Raw genomic sequence first — 17781 nt, forward strand, 5'->3', positions numbered from 1 at the left:
TTCCAAACAATCAGACGTTACACACGTCTTGGGGGAGAGTACTTGTAAGAGCCCCGACGCTGTCTCTTCCAAACACGTGTGTGTTCGTGTGTTCGTCGATCGTCATCATCGGAGTCGACAGGACAAAACAGGAGCGTCTCGTTTTCTTTCTCTACAGGAACGCGATTTCACCCATACAATATTTCAGTCTTTCTCCCTAAGCATTGTTGTCTTAACGTATGTACAATCACCACTACTTGCATTGCCATGCAAGCATTCTAATCATGTACTCATAATGTTCCAACGAATCTTCTGTATCAAACTGTGTGTATGTTTCCGTTTGTGAAGACGCCAAAGGTCTCTCCATTTCACATTTATTATGCTATTGCATTGTATCCATTAATCTGTCTTGAATCTCATGCAATTGGCCATATGTAGAATTTCCTGACCCTTCCACTGATGTATGTTTCATCACCGTATGTTAATCATGTCTCTTGATATCGCCATCTGTTTGTCTGCCGACAAACACAGATGTCTGAACCTTTTATGTCCGTTTTACCTGTCTGTGTGTAGACGCTACATTACCGCTCGCACGCGTCAATAACATCTTCCAAGATTCTGTACATCTCTCAGTAAGGAACAACCAATAAACCAGTTAACACCCAGCCAGTATGTCGCTCATAACCCAGTCCTTACACTGGTGACCCCGGAGTGACTCGAAGGACCCGGCCGACCCAAGATGACGACCCACGCCTGATAGACCCTTCGCCGCCTCGCTGTTTCCCGCCGTTCCTGAGTTCTCAGTATTAGTCCGACCCTCCGAGATGACCCACTCCACCACCGAGCCCTGGATACCTCCTCCAGGAAACCTGAAGCCGCCCCGCACTCACTGGACGAGCTGACCAACGAAGGACCAGCCACGTCATCCTTCAGCCTGCTGCCGCCCCTCTCGAGCTGGCTACCAGGATCAGCCGCCGTCATCCTTCAGCCCTCGAGCCGCCACCGAAGGATCATCCGACGTCACCCTTCAACCAGCTCCCGTCCTCCTCGAGCTCCTGCTGGCCGGTGCCGCCCTTCAGCCTCCTACCCGCCCCTAGCCCAAGCCCTTCGAGCCAACTACAATTGTCGCCAAGACAATTTCCGCATCGATGCCTCGCTTGTGGGGGGAACATTGTAAGAGCCCGTCGCCGTCTCTTCCAAACAATCAGACGTTACACACGTCTTGGGGGAGAGTACTTGTAAGAGCCCCGACGCTGTCTCTTCCAAACACGTGTGTGTTCGTGTGTTCGTCGATCGTCATCATCGGAGTCGACAGGACAAAACAGGAGCGTCTCGTTTTCTTTCTCTACAGGAACGCGATTTCAACCATACAATATTTCAGTCTTTCTCCCTAAGCATTGTTGTCTTAACGTATGTACAATCACCACTACTTGCATTGCCATGCAAGCATTCTAATCATGTACTCATAATGTTCCAACGAATCTTCTGTATCAAACTGTGTGTATGTTTCCGTTTGAAGACAGCAAAAGGTCTCTCATTTCACATTTATTATGCTATTGCATTGTATCCATTAATCTGTCTTGAATCTCATGCAATTGGCCATATGTAGAATTTCTGACCCTTCCACTGATGTATGTTTCATCACCGTATGTTAATCATGTCTCTTGATATCGCCATCTGTTTGTCTGCCGACAAACACAGATATCTGAACCTTTATGTCCGTTTTACCTGTCTGTGTGTCCTACATTACCGCTCGCACGTCAATAACATCTTCAAGATTCTGTACATTTATCTCAGTAAGGAACAACCAATAAACCAGTTAACACCCAGCCAGTATGTCGCTCTGCAGTCCTTACACTGGACTGGTTTTGGCGACATAATAACTGGTAATTTGTTTACAGTTGTTCCTTACTGAGATAAATGTACAGAATCTTGGAAGATGTTATTGACGCGTGCGAGCGGTAATGTAGCGTCTACAGACTCTACACACAGACAGGTAAAACGGACATAAAAGGTTCAGATATCTGTGTTTGTCGGCAGACAAACAGATGGCGATATCAAGAGACATGATTAACATACGGTGATGAAACATACATCAGTGGAAGGGTCAGAAATTCTACATATGGCCAATTGCATGAGATTCAAGACACATTAATGGATACAATGCAACAGCATAATAAATGTGAAATGGAGAGACCTTTGGCGTCTTCACAAACAGAAACATACACACAGTTTGATACAGAAGATTCGTTGGAACATTATGAGTACATGATTAGAATGCTTGCATGGCAATGCAAGTAGTGGTGATTGTACATACGTTAAGACAACAATGCTTAGGGAGAACCTGTTTTGTCCTGTCGACTCCGATGATGACGATCGACGAACACACGAACACACACGTGTTTGGAAGAGACAGCGTCGGGGCTCTTACATTACCCTGTCTGTTCGTATATCTTAAAGTTCTCAAGTTGAAAGTTCATAAGTAGAGTAGTGTCTGTACGCAAGAAATTCTTGTGGAGTATGAAGATGCCCGTGTTGAGATAGGTAAGAGCCTTCATTCATCTACCATCTTTACACTAGTGGCCTAGGCACAAGGCCTTGTTTCCCACTTTCTTCAGAGTGAGAGTGGTAGCCTATCCCTTGTAAGGAGCCTCTAGCTTCTTTCAGAGGCCCTTGCAGCCTAATGAATTAGTCCTCTCCTAGCAACAGTAGGCTACCAGCAGATGGATTCTGATCATTAGGTAAGAAGTGTCTTATTCCTTTTGGAATTTTGTTGTTTTGGTGGGGGTTACAGTTTAATTATTTGTCCTCACACCTTTTTCCTACCTCCTTTCATTCAATGACTGAACAGCTATCGTAACTGAGAGGTAAGATTTATTTCAAAAATAGACATTTTTATAATAAATTTAATTTTTAGATACCTCTATTTGCGGGGATAGGTTCCAGAACCTACCGCGGAAATGCGAAATCCGAGGAAATGCGAAAACCCCCGCTAAAAATGCTTATAACTGCCAAATACCGTGTACCCCTTAAACTAAAGTGCCTATGACTGCCTATTTTAACATTTCACTGCTTAATTTGACAGTTCAAACAAAAATATACCTTAAATTATCATACATAAGCAATTTAATATAATTTCAAACAAAAATACACCCGAACCCATCATCCCAAAACACCCGAAGTAACCTTACATTACAGTACTCTTCTACTACGTTTACTCTTAAGTAGGTTATATACACCCCTAAAATGCTTATAACTGCCTATTTTAACAATTCATCGCTAAACTTGACAGTTCAAACAAAAATATAAATCAAACTATCATCCCAGAACACCCTAATATCATTTCAAAGTCATGTTGCAAAATTAAGTATACCAGCCTACAACTGTTACTCTTAAGTATCCCCTATCATTCAGATATGGATGTTTTCTTTGGCCTACGTAACTTTGCGCATCTTTTGTGCATACTGTAGTGCACTGGCCATACATTATACGTATATTGATATTTTCCTGTGTTGTAAGATGATTTTGAAATTATATTTACTGTACAGGAATGTAATTCAGTATAGTGCCAGTACTGTATAGAGCATCTAAAATACGTGGGTAGTTTAGAACGACGTGACACTTACCCCCAAACAGAATGCTAGGTTTGTTACGTCGTGTTAGTATTTTCGTGATTACGTACAATACATTTATGATAAAAAAAAATGATTTACTACAGCAAGTTCTTGGTTTACGTCATTTTGTGGTTAGTCTTCACCATCTCCCATGAATATATTAAAAAATTCTTGTGCCACCATTCTCTCTCTCTCTCTCTCTCTCTCTCTCTCTCTCTCTCTCTCTCTCTCTCTCTCTCTCTCTCTCTCTCTCAGTATACATATACTGAGAAAACACAGCAAAATATCTATAACACGTTATTTAACTTACAGAATCTATTCATACTATGTTGATCTAATCACCATAAAAATATTTAAAATCCGAATTTCATACGTAGGCTCCAGTAGCAATTTTTCTGTGACGACATCTCTCTCTCTCTCTCTCTCTCTCTCTCTCTCTCTCTCTCTCTCTCTCTCTCTCTCTCTCTCTCGTATATGAGTACCTTACTGTACATATTCTTTAATGAAAATATCAATTACTTTACCATAAGCATGAAAAAAACACGAAAATAACAAATCCAGCAATCCACGTCAGATCGACGTAGGTAGCATCAAAGTCTATAGAATACAAGGTCTCTCCACGCGCAGCTTAAGTCGGATTAAAAGCCGAGCTGCCATATGTCGCTATAAATTAGTGACGTCACGCAGTATGGTACTCCAGGGTAGGGCCTTTTTGGGCACTAGATGTAAATTTACATTAGAATTCTCTGTTATCTGCGTTAAATGGGTGGTTGGCGGGGGTGGTAAATAAGAATACAAGACATGGTTAATAATAGATTTGTAAAGATTCAGTTGCTTGTTTATTATTGGATTATACAATATATACAATTTTTGACTATCGGACTACATATTTATACAAGACCTGGTCTATGATGATATACTAAGAATACTATGATATATATAATATACAAAATATATATATATATATATATATATATATATATATATATATATATATATATATATATATATAATTAATTGAAGAACTGTTTTCTTCAGCTTTTTTTTCAACTTTACTTTGAGAAACTATTGACCTATTTAATATCCTAATCCTGAAAAATGCTCGACACCGAACAAAATATGATACAACTTCCTCAGGCAATGCTACATGTTTCTTTATATCTGTTGATAGGCTTTTTATCGCACCCTTACCCGCTTTCAGGGTCTTTTCGCCGTTGTGGCACTTAAACATTTTCTCTATGGTTTTTAGTTCAGCAATAAATTCCCTGTTTGGTTTCATCAGACACCCTCCTCTGCTTATTGCTCCAATCCAAAAGATATCATCCTCTGACACTTTCGACCCTAAGTTCGGGTATTGTGGAAACTTCTTTGCAATGAAACCGCCTAAATATTCTAATTCCTCTTCTTCTATTGCAGTTTCTAAGTCGAAGGTGTCCCTAGAATTTCCCGAAATGTTCTTATCCTCATTACCTTCATCAAGATCCGAGTCAGGCAAACAAAACATCGTTGCAGAAAGGGCTAGTTCACTTTGCAGCCACTGTTCATCAGAAGCTGATGATTTCTGCTCATTCAAGCAAGAAAAGGAAGCTGCTGACATGTTGTCACCGTTAACACTTTCTTCTATGTTGTCCTTCGAACCCATGAGAGAAGTCTCTGTGCCCATTAAGTGACATCTTATTCTGTGCTTTACTGCTACAGGTGGTGGATGCTGGTAACATGCTCCCATTTGTCGAAGGCAACCGAAGAAGTGTTCCAATCCATCTTGGTTTAATCTATACGTCAAGATGTATGATATACCAAACTTTTCTGCCATCATTTTGTATAGTTTAGGTAATGATATTGAGGATATCATGATTCCTTTTTGAAACGGGTAAGCCATTTTGCTACCAGTCACTGTCAAATATTTTGCAGTGTTAACCATTTTGTCTAGCACTGCATTTTGTTCCTCTAAATTTAACCCATAAGCATTGCGTGCCCACTTTTTGCAGGTGGCACTCGAGAATTGAAGAGATCAAACCATCTGTCTACTAGTGAGATGAACTGTATAATTTTCTCCCAGTGTTTCTCTGAAAGCAGTTCTTGTGAGCTAATGGAGAAAGTAGCGCGTGACGTCACGAAAACGGCCTGCGCAGAGCGCGGTCAGTTTTGGAACGAAGATGGGTTGCCCTTGTATTCTATAGACCTTGGGTAGCATTGCCATATTTTTTGCTTTATCTGATTTATTTTGTACCTTATTTCATTACAAGTTTAGTTGACTATGATTTCACACCTATTATAACAGTACACAAGAGAATATTTTATCACTGTTGATGTTTCATCTCTAATCACCGTAAAAATATTTAAAATCCGAATTTTATACTTAGGCAACTCTCAACATTCTCATCCCAGCCATAGTTTAAGTGCCTTTGGTTCTCTTCCCCAGCAAGTCACTGTGCTTTGATGTATGTATAAACACCTCAGTTCTCTCTCTCTCTCTCTCTCTCTCTCTCTCTCTCTCTCTCTCTCTCTCTCTCTCTCAGTTTCCTATTGCTTTGATGGAAGAAACTGCAAAATATCAATGAAACGTTATTTCACTTACAGAATCCAGTTATACTGTGCTTAGACTTCGATGTAAAAGCCACGGTCTCTCTCTCTCTCTCTCTCTCTCTCTCTCTCTCTCTCTCTCTCTCTCTCTCTCTCTCTCTCTAACAGTACAATATCCTTTAAAAAAAAAACAGCAAAATATCATTGAAATGTTATTTCACTTACAGAATCCATTTATACTGTGCTTAGACTTCAATGTAAAAACCACAGTTCTCTCTCTCTCTCTCTCTCTCTCTCTCTCTCTCTCCGTATACATATATTTTAATGAAAGAAATACAGTAATTAGTGACTAAGTAGTGTTGCTCTACGAAAAAAGCGAATTAGTGATAATTTTAGAGATAGGGCCCAAAGAAAAATCCGCAAATGAGTGAAATTCCCCCCGTGGACAAGTGAATGATGTGTTCCACAAAAATCTGCGACAAAGTAACAGCGGAAATGTGAAATGTGCAAAACTGGGGAAGCACTCACTGTATTACTCTCCAACCTCTCCACTCATGTAGTTCTTCGTTGGGCGAGTGGGTTCCGTTCTCAGCCAGCACTCAGCTGGCCGCGAGTTCGAATCTCCGACCAGCCAGTGAAGAATAAGAGGAATTTATTTCTGGTGATAGAAATTCATTTCTCGCTATAATGTGGTTCGGATTCCACAATAAACTGTAGGTCCCGTTGCTAGGTAACCAACTGGTTCTTAGCCACATAAAATAAATCTAATCCTTCGATCCAACCCAAGGAGAGCTGTTGATCAGCTCAGTGGTCTGGTTAAACTAAGATATACTTAACTCCACTCATGTGGACGGAGAAAAAACTGAATGGTCATCAAAAGTTGCTGGAACCAACCAAAAGGGATGGGTCAATAGAAGGTTCACTTCAAACTAAACAATCCTGTTAATTTTTAAGTTTTAACACTCCTGCTGTCCTTCCACTAATGTGGGAGATACAGCTGTCATAATAGAGAGGTAAGTATTAAAAAAAAAAAAAGTAAAATTCCTGTCTTTGTTATGACATTCAGAATTGAATTCCGTAAATTGGGAAAGGTTTATGTGGGATAACTGATTTTTATGATATGTGCGTTTTTACTTTTTAATACATCTTTAGAGGTATTGATTTTCTCATTAACTCTGTCTATTCATTTCAGGCTTCACGGAAATATGTATAATGCACCCCTTAGATGTTGTGAAAACAAGGTTCCAGATCCAGACAACTGGAAATCCCAATGATCCTCATTACTACACATCAGTGTACGATTGCATGAGGAAGATGGCAAGAAATGAAGGAGTCCTTTCACTCTATAAGGGAGTTTTACCTCCTGTTTTAGTGGAGACTCCCAAAAGAGCAGTCAAGGTGAGTTATTTTGTGTATTGTATGGCAGGAAGTCTTGCTTGGCACTGCATATCCTGGCAGTTGTTATTTTTCAAGAATTAACTTGATTAACTACGGTTTTAAATGCATGTTTGCATTGGAGGACAAGTTGATATAAGCATTACAAAATATACAGTAATGTGGTGTGAACTCATGGTATTGACAGCGATGTAATATGGAAAAAAGCACTTCTTACATTGATGATACATATTCTGTGAGAAAGATATCAGTAGCTTCAGGTGATCCGTTGCACAGTATTACAGGTTGACTTACACTGATGATACATATTCTGTGGGAAAGATATCAGTAGCTTCAGGTGATCCGTTGCACAGTATTACAGGTTGACCATCACTAATCTGGCATCATTGGGAACTGAAGAGTGCCGGATTAGTGATTTTGCCAGATTGTAGAGCGTTAAGGTTAGAATACCTTAACCCAATAGTTAACCATCTCATCCTACTTTTAAAACACTGTAAATCAGTACAGGTTGGTTAATAAGGAAAAAAGAAACAAATGAAAATCAAGTGAAGTTTTAATGAAGCATAGTCAAAATAAATAATATAGGTAATTCTGTTGACTTAAGCAAGAAAGTTCATCACAGTTGCCTCCAAAGTGAAGAGCTGGAATTTGCAACTGTGCACGTTTGCATGTCTTTAGGTGAAAGGCTGTCATGACTCCCATCTTCTTCTTCTTCTTAGAATTTTTTATATATATTTTACACTATTCTCATTTATATTTAACTGTATTTTCTTTTTATTTGTATAATCCAAAAGACAAATGCAATTGTGTGTACGAGCGCATAAACTCATTCACTGGCATTGAACTTCCTACAGCTTGTTTTGTTTCATGTTGTAATGCTTATGATTTTCTTTTTTATATTTTATTCTGTTTTCATTTATATTTTTACTGCATTTTGCCATTTTTTTATATTACAACCCAAAAGATGAATGCAATCGTGTACACGGTACACACGAACGCACAAACTCATTTGTTGACATTGGAGAACTTCCTACAGCTTGTTTTGTTTCATGTTGTTACGTCTACGATTTCCTTATTTACATCTTAAGCTGCTCTCATTTATATTATTACTGCATTTTCTCATATTTTATTTTTACAACCCAAACGATAAACACAATCGTGCATAAGTTACGTACGAATAGCCAAACTCCTTCTCTGGCTTTGGAGAACTTGCTACAGCTTGTTTTGGTTTGTTTTGTCACAGATTTTTCTTTATCTTTTATGCAATTCTCATCTATTTTTATTACTGTATTTTCTCATTTTTTTATTTATACAACCCAAAAGATAAAGGCAGTTGTGTTTGTAGAGTACGTACAAACGCACAAACTCATTCTCTGGCTTTGGATAACTTCCAACAACTTGTTTTGTTTCGTGTTGTTATCCTTATGATTTTATAATATAATATATTTTATGCTATTTGCATTTATATTTTTTACTGTATTTTCGTAGTTTTTATTTTTACAACCTAAAAGATAAATGCAATAGTGTGCATAGGGTACAAATGAATGCACAAACTCATCTGCTGGCATCAGAAAGCATCCTGCAGCTTCTTTTTGGTTTGTGTTGTTACGCTTATGGCTTTTTGTATTTATATTTTGTACTACAGGTATTCTTATATATATTTTTACTATTTTCCCATTTTTTTTATTTTTGCAACCTAAAAGATAAATGCAATTGTGAGCACAGGGTACATACAAACACACAAACTCATTTGCTGCCTTCGGAGAACTTTCTACAGTTTGTTTGTGTTTGACATTGTTACACTTATGATTTTCTTATTTATATTTTATGCTGTTCTCATGCAGCAAATTAGTGTGGTGACCCGGGAAATTTGAAAATGCGCTAGTCGAGATTAGTGATGGAACCGGATTAGTGATGGTTGACCTGTGTTTTATTACTTGAGTAGTTCTTGACTGTGGGTATCTGAACATTTGTTTCTTGTACTAAATGGGAAATAACCCTGTACATACAAAGCTATGTAAAAAATAATGGACAGTGACAAAATAGGTTGGAATCCTAAGAAAACAGTCCACTCCCAGGATGAAGTAGTTCTGTACAGTATCTGGTTGTTTTAAATCTCAACAAAAAAAAAGTACCGTACATCTCAGTATTGCATGAGAGATCCTTCATCTAAGTATCATAAATGCCCAGGACTGCTAGCTACCAGAGAGTGAGTTTGAATCTTTCACTGAAAGATTATCCTAACATACTCAACATTTTTTCGGAAGCCAGAAGATTAGAGGACAAGGCAGAGAGAGTAAAGTCATACCCCGAACTTGCACGAGGTTAGTTTCCAGAACTCCTCGCGCAAAACGAGTTTTCACGTAATTTTGGTACAGCCTCTAAAAGTGCTAATAAATGCTTCTTTCTAGAGTTTAAACGCTATTATGACCCTGATCGTGCTCCCAAAGTAGTAAGATAACTTTTAAATGAAATTAAAGTTACTGTAATTTCATTTAAAAGTTAGCTTAATACGTTACCCTTAAAAAAGAAATAAATGGTTGGAGTAAAAATATAGGAGTGTGAAGATTACTATACTATATTGCAGTACACTCCCTGAATATCTGAATTAGCCATGGTTATCCACCAGCCCAAACTATATATTTAAAGGACACATATATGCATTTCATAGCTTCAATGCTTTAAGATGTTATCGTGGAAGGTTCGGAGTGAGAGCGAACTGGGTCGAGAGATTCGATGCGAGATTGCTGAAACAGTGCATATTTTGATTCCTTCAGCTCTTTGCGCGAGAAGCTCAGCAATATTGGAGATCAGGTGATCTCCGAAGCGCTATGTATATTCATGAGTACTTGCGTTACTTTGATCTAGATTATGCCAAAATCTGCCCTAAAAGTGAGTTTGCTCGTTCATTAACGTGATAGAACTGCAGTTATCCAGTCATAACTTTGAAGTGGTTCCAGGCTTTGAAAATCGGCAGATAAGGTAGAGTCTCAAATCTCTGTTTTTATGGGAGAAAATTGAACTTGTGATTTTTACCATGACTTTCTAATCATTATGAACTTATGAACTGGTGTGGGAAATTTAATATGAATATTCATACCTCTTTCATATTATTATTTTGTTATGCCACGTTTGCCATATCTTGGCTATGCATTTTACACTTTCCATTATTGTGTTTTGTATTTCATGTATTTTTGGGAGTTTTCTATCATATTTAATTCTTTCGACAGATGTCTGTGGACTTGTGGAAATAGCTGGGTGGTTTGATAAAGAGGACATATGCAAGTCATTTGCAATGTCAGTCTCTTTATGTGATAGATTTTTTTTTGACATGACGTTTAGTTGTTGATTTGGGAGTATGTGAGATTTTGTGTATTTCCAGGCTATTAGCCATAGTGAGACTTCTTTAGTCAGAAGTGCTTCGCAATTTAGAGTTTAGTTATCTGACTCGATAATTAATTTATTATGCATTTTAATCTTTGCTTTGTTTTACTCATTTCTTGTTGGGTTATTTGAATAATAAACCTATTTTTGTAGGAAATACTGTGTTTCTTTAAATAGTCCATTTAGTTGCTTTGTGAGAATGAGTGAGGTCAGGGAGAGAGAGAGAGAATCGGTAAACGGTGAGAGAGAGAGAGAGGCTGAGAGAGAGAGAGAGAGGGGGAAAAAGTGCGAGTGAAGTTAGATCGCTAAGATCACGCTATGTACACTTCCAAAAAAAGTGTTGATCTGTTCCCTGTAACATATATCCCCATAACTTTTACCCACTAATTGGGTAATTAACTGTCAGCGTTACCAACGCTTACAGGAAATCTTGTCAAGATGAGTTACTTGGAGCACCGCTGGCAACGCTGCTGCAAGTCCCAGCTGCGCGAGGCCGGGTTCCCCAATTGCTTTCTGTTTTCCTTGCTGCATGGATGTTTCCTGCTTCAGGCGAACTTTTGGTTATTAGCCCAACCCCATATACTGACTTTATTGATATTGGATACCGACTTGGACCAGTTTTTCGCCTTTTCTCCTGGATTGCTCTGTTGCCTGGCATTGGATTTTTCTCTCCTGTCTGGACTCTGGCTTGTTTTGGACTCGTGATGGATAGATTAGATAAAAAGACACCCCCCTTGGATAGCACAACTGCTTCAACCTCGGGTACAACTACTGCGACCGACACCGCAACTGCTGGAGACGCTGCAACTCACCGATCATGCACAGCTTGCAAACGGAGGATGAGTACCCTCAACATGAAAACATGACAAACATTCAGTTTGTATAGCTTGTAGGAAGGTGCAATGTAGCTTAACTTTGAGATTTGACGAATGTAGGTCTTGGTCAAAAGATCAGATGGAGGATTATGTTAAGCATAGAAAATCTCTAGCTTCCAAGAGCAAATGCAGGGAACCAGAAGTAGAAACTCAGAGTTTAGATAAGGAAGCTATAGAATCAGAGTTATTCAGGAAGTTGGAAGATAAATCATCAGCTAGCATGACAAATTTGTTTTTTAGTTTTATGACTAAGTTATCAGAATTCAAAGAACAAAATATAGGTAATAGGGAAACAGAAACTAGCTGTTCTTTTTCAGCTCCCCTGCCTGTTCCAGAACCAGCCCTAACGGGTGCCAGGGTCATGGAAAACCGCAAACCTTGAAGGTAGGATCTGCCGGCCCCCAGGCACGAAGTAGGCAGTGTTAGCAGCAGATTTTCCCCTTTCTTCGAGATAGTGTAAGTCCAGAGGTAAATCTAGAGATAGGATTGACACAGATGAATAGAGATAATAAAGTAGCAAAGAGTGTAGGAAAAAGTTGAAGGTGCAATCTTTTTCAGGGGCAGGTGTAATGAAGGCTCTGGGATCTCTGTTAGATCCAGCAGCAGTTCTTTTTCCGGCTGCAGTCTCCTTGCAACAAAATGTTGCTAAATTGGTTGAGGAGGATGTAGATTTAGTAGTAAGGGAGTAAACAAGTGCTTTTTGTCCTTCACTCCCTCTGTTGCTTAACAGAATTAGTTTCCCGGCTGAGTTCTTGTCAAGTTTTGAAGGAAAGGTTTTTCCTGACTGATGTCAGGAGCTGGTGCTAAAAAGATAGGAGACTAGGAGAATCCTAAGTGTTGCCATGAAATTTCACTAGGAGAATCCTAAGTGTTGCCAGGAGAAATCACTTTGGCAGCTCTCTTAATCTTGTCCTGTGTAGATAAGGACAGTTAGTTAGTTTTTGAGATTTCAACTCCTTCATTGTGATTGCAAGAAGGGAGCTTTGGTGTCCCTTTTTTTCTACTGGGAGAAGCATGGGTCAGTTTTTTCCTTTGGATGACAATTTCTTCACTCCTCAGCGTTCTTTTGTGGAAGACTTTTCATGAGCTCCAGGCAGAAGGAAGTGCTGTCTATTGTCTGTATAGCAGCACTTGATCACCTTCAGAGCTCTTGGCACCAGCATTCTGGCGCGGAATCCCCAACGAACTGACACCTGTCCCAGAACACTTTGCTTCTAGCCATACAAGGCTCCCACCACTGAATTCCTAGTTCCTTTTCACAACTTTTCTCGTAGAGTGTTGTCTATGACTGAGGCGGAAGTCGTTGCCAAGTTCTGATAAGAGTGTTGTACGTTTGTTCTAGCCAAGTACAGTTCCGCATGTGTTTTCAGTCTATACGAGATGTCACTGAGCTCATGCTGGGTGTTATCATGTGTCTGGGACTTTCAAGTATCAGCAGGCTCGACAACTAGCCCACATAGTTGTCTGTGAGGCTGCACGATGTTCTACTAGTTTGCTCGGTTACAGAGCAAACCAAACAATCCTGTAGTCCATTCTCCAGGGATGTTTGTATGGAGTTTTCTTGGATATGTAAGAATACTTTGTTTTCATGTCCACATACAGACTCTAAGATTTCTCAGACCCATCTTGCAAGACAGAGCCTGCCAGTTCAGGGGTTTAGGCTTCGACATCTACGGCACAAGCCTTCTCTTGAGTCTTTGCCAACTTTCCTCTGTTTTCTTTTCTGGCCTTGATCTTCAACCTGTCCCACAAGATCAAGAGGGACAAGGAATCATAGCCGGGGCTCCACTGTTTTTCTTCAAGACCTGATTTTTCAATGGGACCTACGATGGTATCTGTCCGATTTTAGTCTTTTGGAGGAAGTCCCTCTTCATGAGACCAGTCTTGGACTGCTTCTCACTCCTTGTTCTTGTTGAGAGCCCGCTCTGGGAACTGGGGATTTTCTGGGACATGTCCCTAGGAGATCAGAACTTTCACACTTTAGTCAGAGAACTGAAAACCTTTAGCATAAGGCTTCAGTCCTTCTCGTTGTCACTCTTCCTAGACTGCAGTATTCCTTTACACAAGACCACAGTCCTTATGGTTTACATTAGCGGTGAATGGTTGATAGAATTTTTTGAGTCCAACTGGGATTTCTGGAGAATCAACTAAACTGTCAGGAACTCACTCTTGCGTCTGAGGGGCCTTTTTTGTCCTGTTCTGTCAGGTTATGTGCTATCTGTGGGACAGCCCGACTTTGTCTGCCTACAAACCTAAGGAACCTTATAGCGTCAGTAACATCACCATTCTGCAAGATGATTCCAACCTAGACTTCTATGCTCTTACAATGTTTGAAAGGTTAAGGAAGGGCTAGACTTCAGATAGTCAGAATGTTACAATGTTCTTCATAGCCCCATTCTGCTTGGTAGTTTATGGTTCCCAGATTGCTGCGATTGTTTGGTGAACTCTCCCAGAATCCTTCCACCTTTTGGTCCTCCTCGAACTACCTTGCTTCAAGAGACACCATCAGTGGTGGTAGGCTCTTATGTGGGCTGACCTTGGGCTGCCTGGGTTATCAAAGAGAAGGGGTTTCTTGTTCAGAGGTGCTATAAATACCTTTGAGAGAGCGGAAATGGGTATTGAGCTACGTCTGGCTCGGTACGTGGTTTGCTCGTTCGCCTTGGGAATTTTCACTGAGAACAAGGACTCTTCCATGACCTGGATCCGTTCTCTCTCTCTCTCTCTCTCTCTCTCTCTCTCTCTCAAGAACAGATGGAAGAGAAGGCTATCTTCACAGCAGGGAACAGTGCTCAGGGCTTCCAGGAGCACCCATCAGCCCAAATTTTTTTTACCTCGCCTGGCTCCAGCTATGGCTGGGCACCAGTCCTACTACGAGCTCCTAGGAGCAGCTGCCAGCTCCTGACCGATTAGTTATCTGGCAGCCAGCTTACCTGGCTCCACCTACAGCCTGGTGCCAGCTGAGTACACCCAATGCCAAGGTCCAGCTCTCTATTGTCTGGCACAAACTCTCCCTGCATCGTTGGTTATGGGAAAGAGTAAGAAGCTCTCTATTCTGTGGGAATTTTTGGGTATTACCTGAGCAGGATTGGAAGCACAGGGCTCCATTCATAACCTTTAGTGTGCTGGCAAGGACATTTCTCACCCACCATCGAAGAACATATGGTACCTTCTCGTGATTAGGCTTGGTTTCCTGAGTCCACTCTTAGATTCAGGGGAGCTTTTGGCCTATATTTAGGAAAGCTAATGAAGTTGGAACAACAACTTCTTCATTAGCCTTCAGGCACTGTATGTCCTTGATGTTCATTCTACAATCGACCTTTTCTGAGATACTCTCAGATATGTATAGGCAGCAGTACCCAATTATCGGTGCTGATAAGTGGAAATCGGTGATTTTCGGCGCCGAAAATTGCCGATTTTCGTCGCTAGACAAGCGCCTTGTAAAGCCAGATCTCTGTTAACCGAGCCTGCCGTTAACCAGGGACTGCTTGTACTGCCATTTCTTGACACATCCTGGTTCCATTCTGGTTGACTGGATGGAATCCGGATGCATTTTTGTTTTTACCCAGTATCTTTCATGATAAATATGTTTTTTATCCCCATAAAGGGGCACTGCTGTCAGTGCACCTCATGCAGTGCACTTTAGGCATTACTTTAGTTTCTTTGCAGCATCCCTTCAGCCTCTTGCTGCAACTCCTTTCATTCCTTTGACTGTACTTCCAATCATATTGTTATTCTTCCATCTTACTTTCCACCCTCTCCTAATAATTGATCATATTCTCTTAATTCCATCTTACTTTCCACCCTCTCCTAATAATTGTTTCATAGTGTCACTGCTGGGTCTTCCTCCTGTTGCACCGTTAAAACCTTTTTACTCTCAAATTCCCTTTTCAGTGCTGAATGACTTTGTAGGACCCAGCACTTGGCCTTTAACCTAAATTTTGTTATTTCATTTCATTCCATTATTTTTTTATTAATCAGCTTTATTAATCTACATTATGATTTTGTAGTTTTATTATTATTAAAAATTCACCAGTTTGTTTGTACAGACACATACAAACCTCCGTTTTCATATATGGAGTATTCTGTACGTACCTCACTTTGGCTATTATTGAATCATCTCTGAAAAACAAAATCCTAGCGCCATATGTGTGACCTGGATCAACCCCTCTTCCATTGTGTCCTCTTGTTTACAGAGTTGTCTCTCGTATTCGTTCATACTGTTCTTTTTTCTTTGTGATTGGGAGTACGTACTCCCCATGCCTAGTGATTGTTGGACTGTGTAGCACTTGGCTTTCACCTGCACATCTGTGAAATTATATTTCTGTGCTTTGCGTGTTGTTTTGTCCCTTGGTGCAGGACAGAATGGCTTACTAGAACATGACCCACGTGCATCATCCTTTTGGAACGAAGAGAATAGTATGCAGAATAAGTGTTGTTTTCTTTTTAGATGGGATTCCATCCTTGCCTATATAGCCTGAATAACATTGTGGGAAGTTTTTTCTTGGAGAGATAATTCCTGGTGTCATAACAGTGAACGCTGTTCCTACATGATTGCATGTGTTAGTGTTTTCGTGACATACCTAGTGTTTGTGTGTTATCTTATCTCTCTTCCTGCAGTGATGGAAGAAAACTGGAAGCCCAAATGCATCATTGTGCAGACAAGGGATAAACCTTGCCGTAAGTTCATGTTAGCGATAGAAGTAGGCCCCCATTCGGTTTGTATCTCATGCAGGGGTCATGAATGTTCCCTTAGGGCGCTTTGTGGAGAGTGCGCAGATGGTCATAGCCTCAGTTGGGAAAATAAGAAAAAAGAAAAAGGAAGAAGACCACCTCCATCTCCGGAGAACCGTATCCATTCCTCCCCCCTTCCCCATCGTCGTTGCCCCTGCAAACTCCTCTGTTCCCTGTGACTCCTGGCAAGGATCTTTTTTACTCCCACTAAGCCCAGAAGTAAGAAGAAACCTGAACAGGTATTGCAAGCTCTTTTGCAGTTCCTCAAGGAAGTGGTGCAGGAGAGCGCCTCCACAGAGTCAGTGGAGCCAAGCACAGGGATGGGAAAAAGGGGCTGGTGTCATCCTACAGCCCTCCCCAGCCGATCAAGTACCAGAGGGTGGAAAAGCAGGCCCACCAGTCACGCAGCTGGGCAAGACAGAGATCCCCCTCAGCAGAGTCAGACTTCCCTTCCAGACCACTGTTGGCAGTGGGACCTTCTTCAGAGCAGCAGGAGAGAGACTGACCGGGAACGGCATCCAGCAGATGAAGGTCTCCGCCGTGCAGGCGCTGCTCGAGGAGGAGCAAGTCCCGTTGCTCCAACAGATTGGAACAAGAACACTAACACCACTGCAGAAGTGGTTCATCCCAGTACCCCACCAGGGGAGCTTCCAATCTTGTACAAGAGCAGATCATGGAGGCACCCCTTCTCAAGGCAGGAGCAAGATGGAGCACAACAACACTACTCACCAATGCGGCATGCTGACAGAAAGCCAGGGAGACATGTGTCTCTCTCATTTGGGAGACAGGTCCCAGGAATGGTTCCACTCCAAGGGTGGCTGCTGCAGAGCTGGGTCCCTTGAATCTCCCTATCATTCCAGACACCAGACATCAGGACAGGACAGCATAGGTAGAACCAGATACACCTCAACCTCCCCATGACAGCCATTACTAGACAACCACCTGGTGGAACAGGACAGAGACCGGGGCCCCTGTGACCTGCTACTCTGGGAGGTGCAGCAAACCTGGAAGAAGGGGGAGAGTCAGCCCTCCTAGAAGTTCCAGACAAGGAGAGGGGGTTTTACAGACTTCGTCTTTAAGGTTCACAGGAATACCCTTGCCTCTCGTACCTGGAGCATATGGCCAACAGTCAACCAGAGACCAAGCAAACAGTATGCCTTCCTTGGTCCCCACTGGTAACAAGTATCATGAAGGAGTTGGATAGACTATTAGGAGGGGTCTTCAGCCACCTCCAGGTCCCAGAAGTTGCTTTCCCCACCATTTCCCCACCAGGCCAAGTA

General features: G+C 41.1%; 1 protein-coding gene across 2 annotated transcripts in view; it reads left to right on the top strand.

The window, feature by feature from the left end:
* Positions 1-17781, top strand: part of LOC136836489 (mitochondrial 2-oxodicarboxylate carrier-like) — a 237119-nt gene that overhangs the window by 106150 nt on the left and 113188 nt on the right. For both annotated transcript variants that reach the window (XM_067100821.1, XM_067100822.1), the window contains one exon: positions 7309-7514. In XM_067100821.1, the coding sequence (XP_066956922.1) occupies positions 7309-7514 (206 nt within the window). The remainder of the gene's footprint in view (positions 1-7308; positions 7515-17781) is intronic.

This window comes from Macrobrachium rosenbergii, chromosome 56 (assembly GCF_040412425.1).
Source record: "Macrobrachium rosenbergii isolate ZJJX-2024 chromosome 56, ASM4041242v1, whole genome shotgun sequence".
Lineage (NCBI taxonomy): Eukaryota > Metazoa > Arthropoda > Malacostraca > Decapoda > Palaemonidae > Macrobrachium > Macrobrachium rosenbergii.